Source organism: Oryctolagus cuniculus, chromosome 7, assembly GCF_051225735.1.
Source record: "Oryctolagus cuniculus isolate XC-2025 breed Fujian yellow rabbit chromosome 7, ASM5122573v1, whole genome shotgun sequence".
NCBI classification, from domain to species: domain Eukaryota; kingdom Metazoa; phylum Chordata; class Mammalia; order Lagomorpha; family Leporidae; genus Oryctolagus; species Oryctolagus cuniculus.
The window spans coordinates 147,948,805-147,973,183 of NC_142873.1; the positions used below are offsets into that span (position 1 = coordinate 147,948,805).

At 55.2% G+C, this 24,379-nt stretch overlaps 1 protein-coding gene and 1 long non-coding RNA gene across 3 annotated transcripts; one reads left to right on the top strand and one right to left on the bottom strand.

The window, feature by feature from the left end:
- Nucleotides 1-1,755: 1,755 nt before the first annotated feature.
- LOC149125799 (uncharacterized) lies at nucleotides 1,756-11,349 on the bottom strand. The gene is made up of 3 exons (XR_016211232.1): nucleotides 11,139-11,349; nucleotides 9,706-9,921; nucleotides 1,756-1,893 (listed from the first exon to the last, which is right to left on the bottom strand). It is a non-coding gene; the product is annotated as an uncharacterized LOC149125799 (long non-coding RNA).
- HMGCL (3-hydroxy-3-methylglutaryl-CoA lyase) lies at nucleotides 10,768-24,152 on the top strand. Of its 2 annotated transcripts, XM_089301358.1 has the most exons (9): nucleotides 10,768-10,848; nucleotides 13,301-13,387; nucleotides 15,070-15,177; nucleotides 15,721-15,816; nucleotides 17,494-17,642; nucleotides 20,168-20,231; nucleotides 20,918-21,106; nucleotides 22,066-22,191; nucleotides 23,595-24,152. In XM_089301358.1, the coding sequence occupies exons 1-9, from the start codon at nucleotides 10,789-10,791 to the stop codon at nucleotides 23,694-23,696; spliced, it is 981 nt and encodes a 326-aa protein (XP_089157484.1). In that variant the 5' UTR covers nucleotides 10,768-10,788; the 3' UTR covers nucleotides 23,697-24,152. The 2 variants fall into 2 exon arrangements, with proteins under 2 accessions (XP_089157484.1, XP_017201960.1); XM_017346471.4 differs by lacking the exons at nucleotides 17,494-17,642; nucleotides 20,168-20,231.
- Nucleotides 24,153-24,379: the final 227 nt, after the last annotated feature.

The window sequence follows — 24,379 nt, forward strand, 5'->3', positions numbered from 1 at the left end:
GAAACCAAGACGGGGCTGGCGCTGTGGCCTAGCGCGTAAAGCCGCTACCTGCGACGCTAGCATCCCATATGGGCGCCAGTACATGTCTTGGCTGCTCTGCTTCCATCGCAGCTCCATGTTAAAGCGTCTGGGAAAAGCAGCAGAAGATGGCCCAAGTGCTTGGGCCCCTGAAACCCGCGTGAGAGACACAGACTTTGGCCTGTCCCAGCCCCAGCTGTTGCAGCCATCTGGGGAGTCTCTCTCTCTCTCTCTCTCTCTCACTCTGACTTTCAAATAAATTTTTTTTAAAAAATGGAGATAATGCACAACTTAATCTCATGTAGTTTTTAAAGAAGATTATGGATGATTTTGTTCCAATAAAATTTAAAAGGAACAGGGGTCGGAGCTGTGGCTTTCTTAGGTTAATCCTCTGCCTGCATCGTTGGAATCCTATATAGGTGCCTATTGTTCTGGCTGCTCCACTTCCGATCCAGGTCTCTGCTATGGCCTGGGAAAGCAGTAGAAGATGGCCCAAGTTCTTGGGCCCCTGTACCTACGTGGAAGACCCTGAAGAAGCTCCTGGCTCCTGGCTTCGGATCAACCCAGCTCTGGGATTTGCAGCCATTTGGTGAGTGAACCAGCAGGAGGAAGATTTCTCTCTCTCTCTCTCTCTGTCTCTCCCTCCCTCTTTCTGCAACTCTGCCTCTCAAATAAATAAATAAATAATCTTTTAAAAAATTTTAAAGGAGCACATTACTAAAAATTAACAGCACAGTGGCTTAAGGAGAAAGAGAAAACTTGAATGTCCTCTGAGGCTTAAAGAATCTGAATCAGTAGCAAACAATCCTCCTGCCAAAGAAAAAAAAAATAATAACACCAGACCCTTGGTTTCAGAGGGACCCGTGCAGAACTTCCCCTGGGTTTGGATACTTTAGTAACCCTGACACCAGAGCCGAGTGAGAGTAAAATAAAAGGATTGCCCTATCTGTTCATGATTAGGGATGCATCCAGTTCTAAGAGTTTCAGCAAACCAAAGCCAGCGTCCAGCAAAGCAGCGTGTTGGGCTGACATATGGCACAGTGGGTTAAGCTGTCATTTGTTACACGAGTGTTCCATGTCAGAGTACTAGCTGGGCTCCCAGCTGTTCCACTTTGGATCCAGCTCCCTGCTAATGCACCTGGCAAGGCAGCAGATGATAACCCAAGTGCTTGGGCCTCTGCACCCATGTGGGAGACCCAAATGGAGTTCCAGGCTCATGACTTCAGCCTGTCCTGCTCTCTCTTGTCTCTCCCTCTCTCACTCTGCCTTTCAAATAAATAAATAAAATAAACTGGGTTGTCTTTAAAAAAAAAAAAAAAGTTTACATTTCAGAAATTCAACTTGCTTCCACATAAGAAAAACTATCAGTGAATTCACAATAACAGGAAAACATGCTATTTCCATTATTTCAGAAAAAAATTTTGATGCAATCAAAGCACATTTGTGATTTTTAAAAAAGACTTTGCAAAGCAGGGCTGTAAGTCAGTGCATATTAACAACTTAGAGCAAACAGACCTTGAGGTGAGATGGTTGTTTATTGGTTGAGGGACAAATGCCTTCTTAGCCAGAGCTGGGCCAGGCCAAAGCCAGGAGTCAGGAACTCTGTCTTCCACTTGGGTGGCAGGGACTCCAGTACTTGCTGCCTTCCCAGGCAGTTAGCAGGAAGCTGGATCAGAAGCGAGGAGTCGGGACTCCAGCTGGCTCTGGTACGGGATGCTGGCGTCCCAGGCGGCAGCTTAACCCCCTCTACCACAGCCCTGGACCCACACTGACCTTTGAGTTCCAGCTCTTCTTACTTACAAACTTCGTCACCGAACACAGATCGCCCTAAGCAGCAAATTCCCACTGCCTCTCGGGACACCCATTAGCAGAAAGCTGGAATCGGAAGTAGAGCCAGGACTCAGATCTAGACGCTCTGATGTGGGACGCACTTGTCCCAAGTGGCACTTATAATGGCAATGCCAAACATCCAGCCCAGAGAGGAGCTATGAGAAGCAAGGTTTCCCTGTGAGGAATGAGAAGGTGCCCAGATCACCGTGTGCAGTGTTGATGGGAAGTCTCGGTAGACCCAGGAAAACACAAGAAATAAATAAAGGGTGTAGGGGCCAAGCTGCCATTATCCACTGACAATACAACCGTCCACATAGAAGATGGGACACACCAAGGAGTTATCAGAATTAGTGGGATGCTTTAGCAAGTGGCTAGATCTGTACACAGAAACCTACTGCATTTCTATAACCCAATACTAGAAAACAATGAAAAAAATCCTGTTTACCATAACAAGGCACAAATAATGCTGCTGCAATAAAACTAAGAAAAGTTGTTCCAGAGACCTCCAAGCGGTGGAGCCCCAAGGGCCCTAGGGTTAAAACCGCCATTTCCTGCCAAGAGGAAGAAGCAGAGCTGAAAAGATGGTGCCAGGCTGGCTTCTAAGAGCTACTGGAGGGGCTGGTACTGTGGCACAGGGGGTAAAGCCACCACCTGCAGTGCCAGCATCCCATATAGGCGCCGGTTCAAGACCCAGCTGCTCCATTTCCGATCCAGCTCTCTGCTATGGCCTGGGAAAGCAGTGGAAGATGGTCCAACTTCTTATGCCCCTGCACCTGCATGGGAGGCCCGGAGGAAGCTCCTGGCTCCTGGCTTCAGATCGGCACAGCTCTGGCCATTGCAGCCATCTGGGGGAAGACACCTCTCTCTCTCTCTCTCTCTCTCTCTCTCTCTGCCTCTCCTTCTCTGTGTAACTCTGACTTTCAAATAAAGAAATCTTAAAAAAAAAAAAAAAAAAAAAAAACTACTGGAAGTTTTCTGCCTCAAGCTCAATGGTTGCGATGTCTCCAGCAAGTACCATTGGGTGAATCTATGAATAGATTCAACTCCCGGCAAAATGGCGGCCCCATGTTCTCAGTTCTTAAGTCTTCCAGAAGATACCAAATAACTGGAGTGCTTTAGGATCCAAGTCCAGAATGGTTGTCATGGAGAAGAGTAGATCCAACTCCCTGAAAACGTAATGCTAACGTGTGGCCCCAACTCTCAGTCTTCAATATTGCACCCATTGTCTCATGTAAACCCAAGCTCTTGGGTGCTATTGAAGAATGGCTGGTATGAAAACCAGTAGACCCAACTCCTTTCAAAACTGAGTCCCGGGGGCCAGCGCTGTGGCTCACTTGGTTAATCCTCCGCCTGTGGCACTGGCATCCCATATGGGCGCCGGGTTCTAGTCCCGGTTGCTCCTCTTCCAGTCCAGCTCTCTGCTGTGGCCCAGGAGGGCAGTGGAGGATGGCCCAAGTGCTTGGGCCCCTGCACCCACATGGAAGAGCAGGAAGAAGCACCTGGCTCCTGGCTTCAGATCAGCACAGCACCCGCCGTTGCGGCCATTTGGGGAGTGAACCAGTGGAAGGAAGACCTTTCTTCTCTCTCTCTCTCTCACTGTATATAACTCTGCTTCTCAAATAAATTTTAAAAAATGAGTCCCAAAATGTGTCCCCAACCCCCACCTAATTGTCAATGTTACAGCCAATGTCTGGGGTAAATCTGGCTGTTGGGTTTGACTTCATGATGGTTCTGCTAGATGGGAAGATAGAAATTAGCCTGTGTGTGCAAAGGGGCCAAAGGAAAACAAAGCACCCATGGAAAGGAATGTAGAAGCACACCTAGGAAGAAGCCCAGAACTTTACCCTACAAAGTCCTGCCCATACCCCCAACAGCTTTATTGGTGGCCCCAGCCTTCCCCCCCTCTGCCTTGAAAATCACCCCAGGAGAATCCTCTCTGCCCAGCACCGGATGGGCTCCTCAGTCTTATAACACTGAGCAATAAAACCTTGGGGGGCTGGGGCTGTGGCACAGTGGGTTAAAGTCCTGGCCTGTAGTGCCGGCATCCCATGTAGACACTGGTTTGAGTCCCAGCTGCTCCACTTCTAATCCAGCTCTCTGCTGTGGCCTGGGAAGGCAGTGGAGGATGGCCCAGGTCTTGGGTCCCTGCACCCATGTAGGGGACCCGGAAGAAGCTCCTGGCTCCTGGCTTCAAATCAGCCCAGCTCTGGCCGTTGCAGCCATCTGGGGGAGTGAACCAGCGAATGGAAGACCTCTCTCTCTGTCTCTACCTCTCTCTGTAATTCTGTCTTTCAAATAAATAAAATAAATCTTAAAAAAAAAAAAAAACCTTGGGAGGAATGTTCACTCGTTTCACACCCGGGAACCCTTTGTTCAGGAGACCAGGATGAGGGGAAGGAGAAATGGCAGGCAGAAGTGGGCCCCACACCCTTAGAAACCCTGGTCTCAGTGACTGGACGCTCTCAGGGCTGTCTGGAGAGGGCCCCTCCATCCCGATGGATGCACTGCCTCATCGAACTGAGCTTCCTTGCTTACCACTACTCTCTGTCTCAGAAGTAGCCAGGACTCGTACCAGCGCCTCCGATGGAGACTTAACCTGCACCACAGCACCGGCCTCAATTCTTTTTCTTGTGGAAAGATAAGAACTTCTATTCTAGTCACCTCCACTCACATCTTCAATGGAGACAGATAATTCCTTATAAAATCAAGTCCCAGGGCCGGTGCTTATAGGTTGAGCCTGCGCTTACAGCACCAGCATCCCATAGAGGTGCCAGTTTGTGTTCTGGATGCTCCTCTTCCCATCCAGCTCTCTGCTGATGGCCTGGGAAAGCAGCAGAGGATAGCCCAAGTGCTTGGGCCCCTGCACCTGCATTAGAGACCCGGAAGAAGCTCCTGACCCCTGGCTTCAGATAGACTCAGCTCCGGCCATTGTGGCCATTTAGGGAGGGAATCAGCAGATGGAAGAACTTTCTCTCTCTCTCTCTCTCTAACTCTGCCTCTCAAATAAATACATAAATCTGTTAAAAAATTCAAGTCCTAAGCTGCGTCCAACTCTAAGATGTCCAGATTGCGTCTACCGGCGTCTGGAGTCTCTTGTGATGTTGGACGTGATTCCGATTCACAGCTGCGGAATCTGTTAGATGGTGATGATGGACACGGATCGGTCCAGTTCCTTACAAAGTCAGTGTCCATGGTGTGATGCTTCCAATCCACCTCCCTGACGAAGTGGAGTAACTCTGTCCGTGCAGTTTGGTCGGCCAGGGGGGTTTCCTGTGTTGACACGTGATGGACCCTCACAAAATGGAGGTCAAAGTGTGTCCAGACTGTAGCAAGTGCCTGTAGGTCTGCACTCAGTAAATCCACTCGGAAGCTCTCTCAAGTGGAGACAGTAAATTGGAGCCTTACAAGATTTACTCTCAAATGTCTACAGTAGTTCAGTGTGGAAACTACCAAGTGTATTAGCTCTTTGTTACTATAGCGAAATGCTAGAGACAAATAAATTTATAAAGAAAAAAGGTTTATTTGGCTCACAGTTTGGGGGGTTCAAATTCTAAGATCAGGTAGCTGCATTTTTTTTTTCATTTTTATTTGAAAGAGAACTTCCATTCACTGGATCACTCCCCAAATGCCCACAATAGCTAGGGCTGAGCCAGGCCAAAGCCACAAGCCTGGAACTCAATCCAGGTCACCCACACGGGTGGCAGGGATCCAGATATTCGAGCCGTCCTTTGCTGCCTCCCAGGATGGGCATTAGCAGGAAGCTGAATAGGAAAGGAGCCAGCTCTCCCGTGTAGGTTGTGGGCATCCCAAGCAGCATCTTTGTTTTAAAGATTTATTTACCTATTTGAAAGTCAGAGCTACAGAGAGGGAGAGACAGACAGATCTTCCATCCGCTGGTTCACTCCCCAGATGGCCGCAATGACCAGTGCTGGGCCAGGCCGAATCCAGGAGCCAGGAGTTTCTTCCAGGTCTCCCCCAGGCGTGCAGGGGCCCAGGCACTGGGGCCATCCATCACTACTTTTCCCAGGCCACTGTCTGGGAGCCGGATGGGAAGTGGTGCAGCCAGGACACAAACTGGGATGCTGGCATCGTCACAGGTGGTGGCTTCACCTGCTTTGCGACAATGCCAGCCCCAAGCAGCCTCTTAACTACTGCTCCAAGTGCCCACCCCGAAGTCAGGCTTCTAGAACAACCATCTCATGAGAATTACCCTCCAAGGGCACGATGCCAATGACCCGGGGCGTCTCCTAGGCCCTACCCCTTCAGGTGCCACCTCCTTCCAGCAGCGGCACCCTGGGAACCAAGCCTGCTGAGGATCTTTAACTCTCACACCACAGCGCCAGGACAGGCCAGGACAGCAGGAATGAAGAGTGGATTGAACCTCTTAGAAAACTGAGGCCCAAGGTCTGTGTCAACGCTTCACCCAGGGGCCACGGAGGCCTCTCACTTCCGTTCGCCATGTAGTTCTAGTGTGAACAATTATTCTTGCACCATGCTTATCTAAGGAAGCTGTCAAAGGGGACCCCTGGAGGCAAGCGCCTAGTGCAGCAGTGGAGACCCACATCCCGTAGCTGAGAGCCGAGTTTGAGTCCCAGCTGCTCCACTTCCCACCCAGCTTCCTGCTAATGTGCACCCTGGGAGGCAGTAGATGCTGGCTCAGATGATGATTCAACTACCCACGTGGGAGACCCAGACGAAGTTCTGGGCTCCTGGCTTTGGCCTGGCCTAACCGTGGCTGTTGTAGACATTTGGGAAGTGAACCGGTAGATGGAAGATTCATTCTCTCTCTCTCTCTCTCTCTCTGCCTTTCAAGTAAAATGAAAACAAATGAATAAAAAAGTTTCTAAGGAACTCTTCTGTTAATGGGCTAGACATTTTCTTGGTGTGGTCCCTGGAGGTAGAAAATCCTGCCTCTGTGGACACCTGGGGACATGTGATGTCGCCAAAGAGATCTTGTCTAAGCCCCAAACTCTGCTTGTGGGAACCCAGATGGCCAACCTCAAGCAGGCAGGACGGCTGAGTGGGCTTTTGAGGCCAAAGGACTCCACAGTCAGTCATCTTGGGGACTTCCCTTCCCCATTTTTATATTTTGTTTGTTTGTTTGTTTTAATTTGAAAGGCAGAATTACAGAGACGCAGAAGCAGAGAGAGAGGTCTTCCAACCACTGGTTCATTCCCCAGATGGCCACAATGGCTGAAGCTGGGCCAATCCAAAGCCAGGAGCCAGGAGCTTCCTTCAGGTCTCCCACGTGGATGCAGGAGCCCAAGTGCTTGGGCCATCTTCAACTGCTTTCCCAGGCCTTTAGCAGGGAGCTGGATGGGAAGTGGAGCAGCTGGAACTCCAACCAGCCCCCATATGGGATGCCGGCACTGCAGGCAGAGGATTTACCCGCTATGCCACAGCACCAGCCCTGCATTTTTTTTTTTTTTTTGTCCATTTAAAAAAAAAAATAGTTTTGGGGCTGGCACTATGTTGTAGCAGGTAAAGCCACCGCCTTCAGTGCCAGCATCCCATATCGGCGCCAGCTGCTCCACTTCCCACCCAGCTCTCTGCTAATGTGCCTGGGAAAGCAGACGATGGTTAATGTATGGGCCCGTGCACCTACATGGGAGATCCAGATGGAGGCCCTGGCTTCTGGCTTCAGCCTGGCTTAGCCCAGTCTGTTGTGGCCATCTGGGGAATAAATCAGTGGATGGGAGATTTCTCTGATTTCTCTTTCTCTTTCTATCGCTCCCTCTCTTTCTATAACTCTGACTTTCAAATAGATATTAAAAAAAAAGCTTTATTGACGTATAATTCACGTTATCTCACTCACTCACTCATTGAAAGTGGGTTCACATTGTCATCACCCCCCAAAGAAGCCCCTTTCCCACAGCACTGCCCCAGCCCTGGGGGACGGCCAGGCTGTGAGCTGCCTCTTCAAGGCCCTGCATATATCAATATCAGTGGAGTCATGCAGAGCTTCATGTCCAGCTTCTTGCACTCAGCATGTTTCCAGGGCTCACCCAAGTTGTAACACGCACTTTGTTTTCTTTTTATGGCTGAAATGCATTCCACCCTAAGGACACGCCACATCTGTATTTGCGTAATTATCATTGGATGGCCATTTGCGTTGTTTTCACTTAGCACTAAGTGGTTAATGCTGCTCTGAATGTTTGCACACAAATGTTTGTGTGTCATTCATTATTTTTTTTTAAGATTTATTTATTTGTTTGAGAGGCAGAACTACAGAGAGGGAGAATCAGAGAGAAAGATCTTCCATCTACTGGTTCACTCCCCAAAATGGCCTCCAAAGGCAGGAGCCAGGAGCCAGGAGCTTCTTCCGGGTCTCCCACGTGGGTGCACTGCTTTCCCAGGCCATAGCAGAGAGCTGGGTTGGAAGCGAAGCAGTCAGGACTTGAACTGGCTCCTATGTGGGATGCCGGCATCACTGGCAAGGATTAACCTGCTATGCCACTGTGTCAGCCCCATGTGTGACTCATGTTTATTTCTCTTGAGTGTAGACCTAGGAGGAAAATTACTGGGTCATAGGATAATTCTGTGCTTAACCATTTTTATTGCAATACAATATATGTAATATAAAATTTGTCATGTTGGTGCTGGCATCATGGTAGAGCAGGTAAAGCCACTGCCTGCACTGCCAGCAGCCCATACAGGTGCCAGTTCACGTCCCGGCTGCTCCACTTCCCATCCAGCTCTCTACAATGGCCTGGGAAAGCAATGGCAGATGGCCCAAGTCCTTGGACCCCTGCACCCACCTGGAAGACCGGGAAGATGCTACCGGTTCCTGGCTTCAGATCAGCTCAGCTCCTGCCATTGAGGCCATCTGGGGAATGAACCAGTGGATGGAAGATCTCTCTCTCTCTCTCTCTCTCTCTCTCTCTTTGCCTCTGCCTCTCTGTAACTCTGCCTTTCAAATAAATAAATAATTTTTTTTTTTTAAAAAAAAAGAATGTTCTACTTATCTCCAGGTGCATTTGATGAAATGTTAACTTGACATCTTAAAAAATATTCGAAGAAGAACAAGAAGAAAGAGTGACAGAAGTGGGGGTGGGGCGGAGAGAGAGAGATTCCAACTACTAGTTCACTCCCCAAATGGCCATAGTGACCAGGGCTGGGCCAGGCTGAAGCCAGGAACCCAGAACTCCATCTGGGTCTCCCACCTGAACCATCCTCCACTGCTTTCCCAGGCACACTAGCGGGGAGCTGGATGAGAAGTGGAGCAGCCGGGACCGGGACCAGTTCTCTGACACGGAATGGCAGCCTCGTCCGCGCTGGCCTAACAATGCCGGCTCCTGAGTCGTGACTTCTGTCCCATTCAACAGGATGCTCGGCTCGCTCTCCCCTGCCCCCGGGAGCATGAGTTCACTTGACTCCTCTGTGAATCTGGCTGTTCTAGATTCTCACTGTGCTTGTCAGGGGTTTCTGGAAAAGCACAGCCCAGAGGAGCCCCTCCAGCGGCTGGCCCTGGCCCCCCAACCGTGAAGGCTGAGAAGTCCCAGACCTGGTGCCAGCAAGCGTCAGGCCCCCGGGAAGTCGGCGGCGTGGCTCCGGGGCAGGCAAGGGGAGGGGACGTCTCCCTTCCTCCACCTTTTGGCTCCACGTGTGCCCTCAATGGATTGAATGAGGGTCACCCACACGAGACAGGGTGGGCTTCTTTCCTCTTTCGACTGATTCAGTGCTAATCTCACATTGAAATCCCCTCGCAGACACACCAAGAAACAATGTGCAGCCGAATCCCTGGGCATCCCAGCGGCCGGGTCAAGATGACACACAAAGTGGCCGTCACATGGGACAGTGTCACCATCTGGCGTGTGTGCTTCCGTGCCAGCCTAGCCTGGTACGTTTCGGGCTTACCTAGGCTGCGACGTGTTCCGGGCTTTCCCTCCGTTTCAGGGGTGAGGAGTGGGCGTGTCCTATTCCATGGATAACCCGCACGTTGCGTACTCCTGTATCCAGAGAGGGACATGTGGCTTGTTTCCAGCTGTTGGCTACAGTGACCAATGTGCTCTTGCACACTGGTGTAGGGACACCTGTCTCAGTCCCCTCTGTTCAGCTCTTGTGGGTGTGTGCCTAGAAAAGAAATGCCAAGACTACGGTAATTATGGATTTTATGATGGCTCCCTGCTTGACTTTTTGAGGAACCAGCATTCTGGGTGCAAACTGCCGAAATCTTTACTTAATTTATACTAAATTGATCTTCTGTATATAAAGACAATTGAAAATGAATCTTGATGCGAATGGAATGGGAGAGGGAGTGGGAGAGGGGAGGGTTGCGGGTGGGAGGGAAGTTATGGGGGGGAGCCATTGTAATCCATAAACTGTACTTTGGAAATTTATATTTATTAAATAAAAGTAAAAAAAAAAAAAAAACCTGCTCCTAACACTAACATTCTTTTCTTTTTTTTTCCCCCCCAGAGCCATTGCCTTTGCTAGTCCCTCTGTCTGGGAAGCTTTTCTTGCATCCTCCTTGCCCGGACAGATTTTACTTCTACTTCGAGGTCTGAAATCAAAAGCTGCTCGCTTTCCTGGGGTTCACCGCCTACATCTGGACCGTGGAGATCGTGACGAAGAATCAGTGCGTGCAAGGAACTCAGAACAGAGTGACGAATAGTGACGCCTCTTACCATGAAAGTTAAAAAGCATAGAACTGTGTGTGGTTATTAACATCTACCCCCCTCACCTCTCACGCTCTAAACCCACGAAGCCGGAGGCTTTGCTTGATTTTTGTTCATCTTCACGTCCCTAGCGTCTTACCCTGTCTGGCATACGACGGGCGCTCAGAAAGCTAACGAAGAACCAGCTGTGGGAATAACTGGAGAGACGGGGCTGGAGCCGGCGCCCAAACGTCACCGCGAGGCCCCGCCCCGGGGGCGGAGCCATGGCCCCAGGCCGTCACGTGGGGCGCCGCTGGGCGGTGACTGGGAAAGCGGGGCCAAGATGGCGACAATGAGGAAGGTGGTGCCGCGGCGACTGGTGGGCTTGGCGACCCTCCGGGCTGTAAGTGCCCCGTCCGCCGAAGGGACGACCCTGCAGGCAGCCGTGACGGTCGGGGTCGGGGGCCTGAGCCGTGGCGGCCGCCCTCTGAGAGGCGAAGCTGGGCAGCGTCGGGAGGGCCGTGGAGTCTTCGGCGCTCCCTGGCTCGCCCAGATCCCTTCAGGGCCGTGGGGGCCCCTGAGGCCCCGAGAGGTGGAGCGGGTCGCGGAGAGCCGGGACGCCATCCCGGGCGTGGGTTCCCCGTGCAGGGCCCTCCCGGTGCCCCGGCTCCCTCCTCCCGCCGAGCCTCACACCTGTCACCTCTTAGTGAAAACCACAACACTTGCTTCCAGTGCCGCTCGCGAAATTGACCCGTCGGTTTCCAGCTGTTGTCGCTCTCAGGGACGCGGGGCGCTGTCCCGGCCTGCTGAGCGTGGCTTGGGTCGCGTGGGGCCAGGCTGGGACTCCCCTGGGCTGGATCTGAGGTTCTCCCGTCCGCACGCGGGGGGAGAGGGTGGGACACCCAGCTGTAAGGGGTTGAATGACAGCCCCAGCTGCGGTGGCCCCGACGTAGTTATCTACTGCCTAAACCTCCGCTTTCTCGTCTACAAAGCGACACCAGGACCAAGCTGTGTCTCTCTAGCTGTGCGACAGGACACGCGTTCCCGGGGCGGAGCTGACAGGGGGCCCGTCCGGATGCTCAGGGTTTGGGTCGTTATCGGCGCTGGCTTTGGTGGGGGTGCGTCACAGCGCAGGACTCATCCCTGGGGGGCGGGGGGCCCATCCCTGAGCAGACGGTTATGGAAAGAAGGAGCTGAGCATTGCGGGGGAACAAGACTGCAGCCCTGAGGGTGGCACAGAGGCAGCAGGGTGGCACTGCCGCTCGACCTAGCACCCCGGGGGCCCGCCAGGCAGGTGACTCTGGCAAAGTGACGTCATCTCTCCAAGCCTCAGATTTGTTGCTTAGTAGAATTCCGCAAGGTTTGCCGGGCTCTCGGGTCCGTAGCAGGTACACAGTCCTACCTCCTAAGGCTGCTGAGAAGAGGCTGTGCGCTGACAAACTGTTTAATGAATGTGGATTGTTATAGGAAGGGCAGGAGGTGGAGTTACACTGTTCTGGTATAAGGAACTCGGCAGGAAGTTTTCCGTTCTTTCAACAGCACCCAGCACTTATTTATCGCACCCCTGTTAGGTCCCGGGCCTTGGAATAAGCAGAGAATAGAAGTCAGGCACACAGAGCCGCAGGACACTCTCAGGGCCGTGTTCGGCCGAGGCTGCCAGCCCTGCCGGAGCCTCGGGTCGCAGGCCCTTCCCGTGTGGCCTGTCCCCTTGGCCTCCAGGAAGCTTTGCTGGCTAAAGCCTGGCCAGTCCAGCCCAGCTGTTCACTGTGCATCTGGCTGATGGCAGGGAGCTCCTACAGGTTCTCAGGGGTCAGGGTCCTCAGCGGATTACACCACGTACCCCTCCTCTCCGCCCACTGCGGAACATTTATCCTGATCAAATCTGCTAAAGTTAAGTGCTGTCAGGGTAAGATGGGTAAGGGAAAGGAGGAAAAGCACTCGCACAGGGCTTGCTGGGGCGGAGGGGAAGCCTGGGGATAGATGTTGTGTAAAGAGGACTCAGGGCGGCTTTGCCCTGCCTCGGACTAACCAGACAGAGCCTTCCTGCCATCCTCACCCCCACCCCTGCCTGCCTCAAAGCCTGAGACTAGCCCCATGCTCCTCCCACGCTCCGTAGGTGCCCGCCGCTGGGACCCCCAAGCCCTTCGTGCATTTCTTTGTTGCTTTGGTAAATTTGCTGAGTGCCTGCCTTGTGCCCTGCCAAATGGTAGGGGTGAAGCGCCGGGGAAGACAGACACGGTCCCTTAGGGGCCTGTGTTCTGCCTGAGGAAGCACCCAGGAGACGTTATTGGCAGTGCTCTGCGGGAAATAATCATAGTCCTGGAATAGGGAGTGGTGGAGGGGAGGAAGGGAGGGGCAGCTTTGCAAAGGAGGGGGCTCCATAACGGAGATGGGAGAAGCGCCTGCCGGCACAGGGAAGCCTTGGGAGAGGCGGCCAGGGGCACTGGAGCCTGGCGCCCTCTAGGGCAGAGGTGGCAGTTGAGGGACCTGTTGGGTTCAGCAAGGTCAGCGGAAGCCACACCACGTGGAGCCTCATGGGCCATGGGGGAAGGGGATGGGTCAGGCTGTGGTTTAAGCAGCCGGTGGCTGCGGTGGAGAGAGAGAAGGTGGAACACACTGGCTGTGGGAGCAGGTGCGGAGTTCTGTGCGCGCTTCAGGGAAGAGTGTGCCCTGCGAGTGTGAGTCTTGCTCATTCCTGTTTCTAAGACGTCCTCGCCAAATGTGCGTTGACTGCTGAGGTCCGTGGCTTCTGGTCGCAGGGCTGTGACGATGAGTGCGTTCCCTCACAGTGGTGCCCTCACAGTGGGTGTGACAGCCTCTTCCTCTTACTTTGTGTTTCCTCTTTTAAACCAAAGGTCAGCACATCGTCGCCTATGGGCACGCTCCCCAAACAGGTGAAAATCGTGGAAGTTGGTCCCCGAGATGGACTGCAAAATGAAAAGGTAAAGATGGACGTGAACCAAGCGGGTGCTCCAGCCATCTGCTTTGAGTTTGCCGCACGGTGGGAAGTGTGGCCCAAGATGCGACTAAGCTGGGTCAAGTGCATCTTAGGCTTTTCGTAAGATCCAGTATTGTTGGAGTTGATTGAGTGACTTGAGCAGATTGTAAAATAATATATATATATTTAAAATCTTACATTTTTGTGTAAGAAACAAAAATCTGTGTGTTCGAGGGGTGACATTTACAATAGAACCTACACCCTTACTGTCCCGTACAACTTTCCGTGAAGATGGGAAAATGTCCTGGTTGTGAATATTCTAGACCTCAGTGTGTTGGCCACTAGACACATGTGGCTCTGAGCACTTGCTGTGTGGCTGGGGTGGCGTTTGGCCTGGTGGTTAGATGCCCATGTCCCACCTCTGAGGGCCTGGGTTTGATCCCCAGCTCCGTTCCTGACTCCAGCTTCATTCTGCGAGGCAGTGGTGACGGCTCGAGTAGTTGGATCCCTGCCACCCACGTGAGAGACCTGGATTAAGTTCCTGGCTCCCAGCTTTGGCCCTCTAGCCACTGTGGGCATTTGGGGTGTGAACCAACAGATGGGAGCTTTGTCTCTGTCTCCCTCAAACAGGTAAAGTTACTGTGACAGAGGAACTGACATTTTCTATAATTTAAATGACCGCAGGTGGCTAGTGGCTAACGTATTGGACCACACAGATGGGGAGTTACTTCCCAGGGTGCTAATAGTATCTCTGGGACTAAGAGTAGTTTTGTCATGGGCATATTTTTCTGAACTCATGTGCTGTTCAGTATTTTGGTAGGAAAAGCTTTTTGTTCTTTCTTTAAGACGGAGCAGTCTGGCTTCCATAGTGAGTGCTTGTTGGGAGCACCAGTCTGACAGCCCCATGATGGCAGAATCATATCTGTCCTGCTTCCTGCTGTGTATCCCTTGTACCTAACACATTGCCTGGAACTCAGGGGCTTTCAAAAATTATCTGTGGAACGGGTTAAGTGAATGCAGTGGGGGAGAGGGAGAAGGGGCAGGCCGCAGGGCCTGGTGAAAAGAACCTGGAGTTTTTAGGATTCTTAACCCAATCCTGAAAGTATTAGGGAGCCTCGGAAGGCTGTTGAGCAAGAGAGTGAGACAGTGAAAGTTGTGTTTTAGGATGAATTGGTGGAGTGAGACTGTGCTCATGGGATAATGGCAGGAGATTTGGTCAGAGCGATCCATGGGAGCTGCATGTGGAGGAGGGAGGGCAAGGGGCAGTGGGTTGAACATGTGAGAATGAAGTCCAGTGCCAGCTGGGAGATGGAAAAGGGGAGAGTGTGATATTTTGGGGGCCCCTTTCCATAGGACCCCAAAGGTTGGTCATCTCTGCCCTTTCAGGCCATGGCACTTTGCTCTCAAGTTGTTTATAGTGGGGTCATAATCTACACATGTAATCAAGGGAATGTCTGCATGGTGGAAAGATAAGTTTCCATGCCAATACTAACTCCTTGTTGGGTGAGCACTGCCTCCAGTGTGGACTGCCCACCACCTGCGGGACCTGAAGACAAGGCTTGTCCCCTGCTTGTGGGCAGGGAGTGTGCCTGGCTTCCGGGTGGGGTTTGGGAGTGAACCAATAGGCACAGTTTTATACCCAGCTGTGCTGACCTGGCCTCTCTGGTGCTCCTCTGTCCGCTGCAGAACATCGTCCCCACTGCCGTGAAAATCAAGCTGATAGACATGCTGTCTGAAGCCGGACTCCCCGTCATAGAAGCCACCAGCTTTGTGTCTCCCAAGTGGGTTCCCCAGGTGAGCCCCAACCCCCAGAGGGAAGCCTTTCCTGGGACAAGAGGGGTGGGAAGTCGTGCATTTGCTCTTGAAGCTGGTGGGCGTGGGGAACAGGGGCCTCCAGGCCCCTGGCTGAGGGGCCGTGGATGAGTCATTGTGCAATGGTGCCCAAAAGAGCATGAGCCAGGAGTCATGGGTGCAGGGTCAGCCTTGACAATGCCTGGACTTGCTGGGTGACCTTGCTAAGGCCTTCCCCTCCCAGGCCTCCCGCTTACAGGCACGGGCAGGCAGGGAGGAGAGGTCTGCTCCAGGATGAGTGTCACACGTACAGTTTGGCCTCGGTTCATGGCTCGACATGTGATGCTGGCAGGTTGGCCTCATGGAGAAATCAGGGCTGTCACCCAAACCCGAGCCTTGCCGGTGGTCGAACAATTGCTGCTGACTTTAGGGAGATGAGCTCCACAGGACGCACTGCCCGGGCTCCTGGAGGACAGGGGTTGGGTGAGGAGGCTTCCCCGGCCTGCTCCTGGTGATGACTTGCAATGTCTCTCCCTTGGCTCCCAGATGGCTGACCACACTGAAGTCTTAAAGGGCATCCGGAAGTTTCCTGGTAGAAACTACCCGGTCCTGACCCCAAATTTGAAAGGCTTTGAGTCAGCGGTAAGAGACTGGTATGGTGGTGGGGGCCCCAGAAATGAAACAGGTGACACTGGTCCCTGCTTTGTCTCTAGCCCCGCCCCCTGTCGTGGGGGGTCCATCTGAACAGCTTGTCTGCAGTGCTGGGCCTGCCCCTTGCCACTCTTCGCCATCCTGACAGATGCTTAACCTCTCTGAGTCTCCGGTTCTGCTGTAGAACGAATGACAGTGCCTGACGCCGGGAGGACTTCAGAAGCTAGAATTTGCATGCGTTGCTTAGCAAGAACCTGGCCCACGTGCTTAGGAGACGTGACTTACTCCTGTGATTGCCTGCTTCAGAGGAAGGCAGCTCTCCAGCAGGCTCTCTTTTTTCTTTTTAATTTGTGTTGGCTTTCATCTTACTTGAAAGGCAGATAGACCCAGGGAGATCTCCCATCCTCTGATTCATTCCCCAAATACCTGCAACAGCCAGGGCTGGGCCAGACCAAAGCCAGAAGACCGAAACTCCATCCAGGTCTTCTCTTCTGGGTGGCAGGCACCCCACTACTTGGCTATCACCTGCTGCCTCCCAGGGGGCACGTTAGCAAGGAACCGGAAGAGAGAGCAGAGCCACCACTCAAACCCAGGCACTGTGGTGTGGGTCGTGTGGATCCCAAGCAGTGACTTAACCACCGTGCCAAACACCTGCCCTCCAGGAGGGTTGCACCAGGAGCTGCCAGCACCTGCCAGCTTCCTTACAGCTCTGGACAGGAGCGTCGCTGGAAAGGCTGGTCCTGCGTTCGGGCAAAAGGCTCCTTGCAGGAGTGACTTGAGCGGTGGTGGCAGAGGTGGTGCTGGTGTTTCCCTGGAGGAAGTCTGTGCTGCTTTCTTATTTTTTTTTTTTTAATGTCTTTTTGTGTTCATCTCCATGAAGGGCAGAGCAAGAGAGAAAGAGATTCCTTCTACTGGCTTACTGCCCAAATGCCTACAACAGCCAGGCCTGGGTCAGGCCAGTGCTTGCAGCCTGGAACTCCATCCTGGTTTCCCACAGGGGAGGCAGGGAACCGGGCATTTAAGCCCTCAGCTGCTGCCTCCCAGGATGCATTAGCAGGAAGCTGGATCAGAAGTAGAGCAGCCAGGACTCGAACCAGCACCCATGTGGGATGCAGGTGTTCCAGGCAGAAGCTTAACCCACGGCACTACAGCGCCCTCCTGTAATATTATTACTGAGACATAAGTCACTGTATTTATTTTCTAGGGCTACTATGAGACAGTGCTACCATTTTAAGTGGGTCACTTAAAATGACAGTCGTGTGTGCTCTCACGGGGCTGGAGGCTGGAAATCCCACAGGAAGCTGTGCTGTGCCTGGTTCCGTCTGAGGAATCTGTGCAGGCGCCCTGCTGCCTCTGGTAGGGGCCGGCAGTCCACGCACTGCTTAGCCTGCGGGTGCGTCACTGCAGTCTGCCCTCTCCTCCATGTCTCTGCGTCTTCTCTTGGCCGTCTTCTTGTGAGGACACCGGTCCTATTGGGCCAGGGCCCGCCCCCCTCCAGCATGGCCTCATGCTGACTCCTTGCGCCCACAATGGCCTTTCACAGAGAAGGTCGCATCCTGAGGTACAGATTCTACCCCTACCACTCGCCCTCCGTGAAGTTCACTGGGACACTGTGGGTGCGTGTTCCCGGAAGAGAGAGGGCTGAGAGCTTCCCGCGGGTACTGACAGGTGGCTGCCGGCGCCAGGGAGGTGAGCATCTTCGGAGCCGCCTCAGAGCTCTTCACCAGAAAGAATGTCAACTGCTCCATCGATGCGAGCTTCCAGCGGTTTGACGCCATCATGCAGGCGGCTCGGGCGGCCGCTATCCCCGTGCGGGGGTGAGTCTGTGGTTCTGTTTCCTGAGTGCCTTTCCGGAACAGGGCGAGGCCCCCGGGAGCCGGAGCTCCTAGCACCGTGTGCACGGTATCTACTCTAATCAGTACCTCCTGTCTGCCCCGTGAGGAGCCATCCCCGCTTTTCAGACGGCAGAACTGAGGCTCAGGGAGAGTGGGTAGTCTCCCACGAGGCTGCACAGCCGGCCCAGTGATAGCCAGAGGTAGCTTTCAGAAGCACACACCTGAGCCCATTCGCGGTTAAAGACCTTCCCCGTGATGGCCAAGTTCAGGCGTTGGAGGTGGTTTGCAGGACCCGCATGGTTCAGTCCCCGCCACTCTGCTGCTCCATCGTCCCTGGCCCCCTTCTGGCCCCTGCGTCCTCCACACACTGCCTGCCAGCCCACTGGCCCCTGCGTCCTCCGCACACTGCCCGCCAGGCCACTGGGCCCTGCGTCCTCCGCACACTGCCCGCCAGCCCACTGGGCCCTTCCGTTCCTCCCCGACCGCTGCGCGCTCTCACCCCTGGGCCTTTGCACGCATTTTCCGTAGACTCAGAACCTCTTGCTCCTGCAGGCTGCTCCTCCTCAGAGCTTCCCCCGTCCTCAGCTGGAGCGGCTGCCCCTGCTCTGGGCTCCCACAGCCCCTGGCCACGCTCCGACGTAACACTTACCTTTGACTGGATCCTCTCGTGTCCCCACTCCCCGTGGATGAGGGCAGGGCCCACATCTCTACCAGTTCGTGCTGTGCTCTCCTCTCCACGTGCTCAGCCCAGCACAGAGCAGGTGCCCAGGAAGCGGTGCGTGGGTGATGAATGGGAAAGCAGGGGCTCCTGTCTCCCGACTCCCAGGCCTGTGCTGGCTCCTCAGCAGTGCTTGGTGAATCAGCGGGAGACTTAAAATGGAAAAGTGTACTGAGATCTCTGGGTCCCCAGTGAGCAGCCGGGTCATTGTGACACAGTGGGTTTGTTGAGCTGATTCAAGTTCTAGCCCCTCCACTTCCAATCCAGCTACCTGCTAATGCACCTGGGAGCTACAGATGATGGCCCAAGCACTTGGGCCCCTGCCACCACATGGGAGACCTGGATGGAGCTCCTGGCTGCTAGCTTCAGCCTAGCCCAACCCTGGCTGGTGTGGGCAGCTGGGGAGTAAACCAGTGAATAGAGGCTCACTCACTCTCTCTGTCTCCCTCTCTCTTGCTCTCTCTGTCACTCTGCTTTCCAAATAAATCAATCTTTAAGAAAAATATTTACCCAGAAAACATTTACTATGCCTCTTTTTTAGAAAATTATTTATTTATTTGAAAGGCATAGTGACAGAGAGAGGGAGATGATAAAGAGGTCTTCCATCCTCTTGTTCATTCCCCAAATAGCCATAACAGCCAGGGCTGGGCCAGACTGACGCCAAGAGCCAGGAGCTCCATCTGGGTCTCCCACATGGGTGCAGGGGCCCAAGCACTTAGGCAACCCTCCGCTGCTTTCCCAAGCACATTAGCAGGGAGCTGGATGGGAAGTGGAGCAGCCAGGACTCAAACCTGCGGTCATATTGGAAGCAGGTGTCGCAGGTGGTTTAAGCCACTGGCCACACCCCAGCCCCTCCCGTGCCTTCTAATGGGCAGGCTGCCGTGCTGACTCTCAAAGGCTTCCAGGGGCCTCCGCTCCAGGAGGGCCAGTGGGAGAAGAGGCCAGCTCCATCCAAGACCCCCCCACACCCCCAGCCATGAGCAGAGCGCGCCTGCCTTCCCGCCTCCTCGTTCTCGATGCGCGCCATGCCTCCGCTCCTCTGCCCCTTGCCGGGTGCTGCTTGCTCTGGGATGCCCTTCCCGCAGCCCCAGCGGCCTGGGAGAGGGCTTCCGGGTCCCCATGTGGGACTTGGCCTCCAGCTGCGTCCCTTTTTTTCCCTCCAGAGCCCATCACTTCTGAGATTTTTACACCTATATATTTGATTGCCTTTTTATCCAGAAGGCTGGGTACCTGGTCATTCTTACTCAGTGCCCCTGCTTGGCACACAGCAGGCCAGTCGGCAAGCGGCAGTGACCCCTCGGCCCTCAGCCCACTGGGCTTGTGTGCGGGTTTGCAGTTTCAGCCAGTCTTTGTCTCCCCTGGCACATAGTTACACACACACACACACACACACACACACCAACCCCAGCTCAGGTGCCGGCTCACTCCCCGCTTCTCCACGTGGACACACACACACACACACACACACACACACACACACACGCCCCAGCCCCAGCCCCAGCCCCAGCCCCAGCCCCAGCCCCAGCTCCAGCTCAGGTGCCCGCTCACGCCCCGCTTCTCCTGAACTGTGAGCCCTGTGGGGTTCTCTGCTGCCCCCTCCTGGCACTAGGCTGCACTGCCTTGTTCCCTCTGCACCTCCCAGAGTGAGCCTCACTGCGGCCTCCTGCCAGCCCTCAGGTTCTGGCTGCAGGCTTGCCAGGACTGTGCGTCCTCAACAGCCACCCTGCATCAGCCCTGCTGGCCGGAGAGCCCGGGGCACCGATGTCCTTCCTGCCCTGTGTTCCCGTAGGTACGTGTCCTGTGCGCTGGGCTGCCCCTACGAAGGGAAGATCTCCCCGGCTAAAGTGGCGGAGGTGTGTGTCGGGCGGGGCTCTTGTGAGGGTGACAGTCGGGTGGGCTTCCTTTCCCTGCTCTTTCCTGGTAGGTCACTATTTCATTCATTCACCCAGCCCAGGGGCTCTAACCCAGCACCATAGGACCCCAGAGGCATGCACCTCCCACTGTCCCCCACTGCCCCAGCAGGCCCAGCTATTGCTCCTGGCCGAGGGCGCGGGACATCGCCAGTTCATTTGCTGTGCGGGAGACTGGTGAGGTCGCCCAGGTCCCTTGCTGTGTCACATCCTTCCTCCCCCTGTCCAGCAGCCCACGTGGCAGCGTCTCCACAGGGAGGCGTGTCCTGCCCAGCTGTCCCGAGATGTCATGGGTTTTCAGTGGCTTCTAAAATGTTGGTAGTTAGGAATTCCTGCTAAGAATATGTAGGCAGCGTCGCGGGCCCAGGCTGCAGGGATCTTACTGCCCAGGACAGAACTCGCTGAGGAGTCGGCTGCCCTGATTCCAGCACCCAGGCGTGAGCAAAGGATGAAGTGGGAGGGACGTGGCAGGAGGAGGGCCCGGGCGCAGCTGGCTCTGCCCTCTGAGCCACGAGCCCAGGCTCACACTCGGACACGGAGGTGTTCTCCCTACACAAGGATCCCTGCTCCGAGCCCCTGCACCCCTGCCTGCCGGAATCGAGTCCCCAAGAACCTGCTTGCCTCCCCAGGTCTCCAAGAAGCTGTACTCCATGGGCTGCTACGAGATCTCCCTGGGGGACACCATCGGGGTGGGCACCCCGGGAGCCATGAAGGACATGCTGTCTGCTGTCATGCGGGAGGTGCCGCTGGCTGCCCTGGCTGTCCACTGCCACGACACCTATGGCCAAGCCCTGGCCAACACCTTGATGGCCCTACAGGTAATCAAAAGCACGTGCCCATTTCCCCGAAGGGCAGGGCGTGGTGGCAGGACAGCCTGGTTTCTGTTATTCCCTCAGCAAACATTCCCTGATGCCGGCACGCCAGGCCCTGGGCTGGTGTGGTGGACACAGGCATGGTGACCCTGTCCTGTCAGTGCGTGGCACCCTCTGTCTGGGGGCAGCCAGTGGTCCTGCTGCACGGTGACAGGTGCCGCCAGGGAAGGAGTCCTGGAGAGGGGCCCCGCCCCAGCTGCGGGGGTCGGGGGATTTGGCAAAAGTGGCCCAAGTGAGGCTGAAGACGGAGAGAAGAAGAGGGAAGGTAGGGAGGCAGGACTGCACTGTGTGGGTGAGTCTGGGTCCGGGGCGCGCGTGCTCGCCTGTGTGCAGTGCACGTGTGCAGGGGGAGCAGGTGTCTGCTTCCCCTTTGAATAAAGAAGCAGCTGAAAGTGAGGGTGGGGAAGGGGGTGGCGGAGGCCTAGGGACAGTGAAGAAATGAAGTCGTCTTCTGGGGAGAAGGAAGCGACGTCAGGGACACGTGACATGATAGGGCCCTGGTGGGGCCAAGTGACAGCAGGCAGGGGCAGACGGGGGTGGGGGGACAGGAGGTGAATGGGTGGCAGGAAGAACAGAGGTCTGCCTGTCAGCAGTGGGAGGGGCCGGACCGGTGGTGAGGGGGAATTCTGGGAGGAGGTGGCTTGGAAGCCGAGGCCTAAAGAAAGAGAATCAACTGTCAGGATGGGGAGCGGAACCTGCTGCAGCGGAAAGAGACAGGAGATGGTCAGCATCCCCGCGGTGTGAGCCTGCTCCCCTCCAGCCAGCGGTGCTCGCCCACGCGCGCCCGCGCAGCAGCAGACGGGGCCGGAGCAGGATTTCAGGAAAGGCGTGACCGCGGAGTTCCGGGGACCGATGGGCGTGGCGGGGCCTGGGCCCTGGCGGCAGCGCGGCATCCTTGTTTCCAGATGGGGGTGAGCGTCGTGGACGCTTCTGTGGCCGGACTAGGAGGCTGTCCCTATGCACAGGGGGCGTCGGGGAACTTGGCCACCGAGGACCTGGTCTACATGCTGGAGGGCTTGGGCATTCACACGGTAAGTGCGCCTGCCTCCTGCTGGTGATGGCCGGGAACTGAGGCGGACAGAAGAGGGGCCCTGGAGTTGTTAGCATGGTGGGAGTGTGGCCGGCATTTGGGGCACTTTAGGTTTATGAGGTAGCAGAGTGGGAGTGAAGGAGGCAACAGCATTAGCGCAAGACCACCAGGGTCTCCGTGTGAGAGGTGCCTGGGACTTTGGAGAGGGGTCAGGTTCATGACCTGAAATGAGCAGCTTCTCTCTGGGCCCTTATTTGGTTGTCTGTGAAATGAGAGGAGCACATCAGGTGGCCCAGAATCCTAAGGGCCCCCAGTGGTGGCCTGGAGGCCGGGAAGCTTTGGGATCAGACGGAGCTAGGTTGAAATCCTAGTCCTGGGACCTAGTCCTGGCATTGTGGTGCAGTGGGTTAAGCTGCCACTGCTTGTGTCACCAGAATCCCACGTCAGAGTGCTGGTTGGGTCCTGGCTGCTCTGCTTCCTATCCAGCTCCCTGCTAATGTGCCTGGGAAAGCAGTGGAGGGTGACCCAAGTCTCTGGGCCCCGTGTGGGAGACTGGGATGGAGTTCCAGGCTCCAGACTTCAGCCTGGTCCAGCCCTAGCTGTTGCGAACATTCAGGGAGTGAATCAAGGGAGGGAAGACCTCTCTCCTGCTCCCCCTGTGTCCTCCTCGCTCTGCCTTTCAAATAAGTCTTAAAAAAAAAAAGTAAAACTGAGTCCTGCTGCTCACAGGCCCGAGTTGTCTCATCCCTCTCTAATCTAGGATCTGGGAATGACCATAACATCTGCTCATAAGGCTGCTTAGCAGGAGCGGAGCCCGCGAGCACCCGGCCAGTCGGGCTGTGTCAGCAGGTTTTCTTCCTGCTGCTCTTGTCCGCAATTCATGCCCGCTCCTTTCCACCTCACAGTCCTTGCTTCGAGGTGCCATTTTTCTTATGCCTACTTGAAAGGCAGAGTGACAGAGAGGAGAGAGAGAGATCTTCCAGCTGCTGGCTCACTCCCCAGATACCGGCAGTGGCCGGGTTTGGACCAGGCTGATGCCAGGAGCCCAGACCACTGGATCCCCCACGTGGGCGGCAGGGACCCGAGCACGTGAGCCGTCACCTGCCACTTTCCCCGGTGCGTTAACGGAGCTGCATCAGAAGGCACTGGACTCTACCCCAGCACAGAGATACGGGACGCCAGCTGCCTCCCAGCCTGTTTGATCCCCGTGGGCCAGGCTCCATGCTAGGCCTAGATAGGGCACCACTGGGGCCTCGTGTATGAGGGAAGCCAGGGGCGGCCGGATCCACCCTCGCAGGCACTGGGGACGCACCTTGCCTGTGAGGAGCACTGGGGCCTGGCCGGCCTGCTGCTTCCTGGCAGCCGACAGCTCCCGACTCGGCCTCCTCTGACTTGTTTCTCAAGGGTGTGAACCTGCAGAAGCTCCTGGAAGCAGGGGACTTTATCTGTCAAGCCCTCAACAGGAAAACCGGCTCCAAAGTGGCTCAGGCCACCTGCAAACTCTGAGCCCCTGTGCGCATCAAGCCCTGGGGACGAGAGAGAGCAGGGGCAGGCGTGCATGACTCTCGGATGGGGACGTGGCAATGAGGATGAAATTAGGGGCGGGGCCTCCCAGCCTCCCTGCACGGTCTCAGTTGGCCGAAAGGAGGCGTAGGACCAGGCACTGTGGCCCCGGGCCCTCCCTGCAGCCCTGAGCGCCAGAGGCTGGGGCTGGCAGGTTCCCTTCCCTGGGCCCCAGCGGCAGCCCGGGAGGTGACTGAGGGCACGCGGAAACCCCAGCCCCTGCTGGGGGCAGCCTTCAGGGCACCCCTGGGGCCCCGATTATTAGGGCAAGGGGCACTGAAGACCCCCAGACAGGCAGAGGGCTGAGCTTCCGCGGGGGGCATCTGCCAACTCCAGCAACTCTGGAAAATCTCCACTTGGAATATGATTTTTGATAATTAAAGCTTTAATTTTCCAGAATGTACCTGTGTAGGTGTGTGTGTGACTGGGGAGTACGACTCCTTGGCAGTGGTGCAATCTCAGAGGGAAATGTATGCTCATCTCTGGATTTCCTCCCCGGCCACCAACACGGACGCCGGAAATCAGTGGCTTCGGGCTGGCTCGGGCCACTGCCCGCGGACACCCGCAGGGGCCCTTTCTCAGGCTTCGCCTGGGAGCCCGGGACTGCTGCATGACGTCCCCTGGGG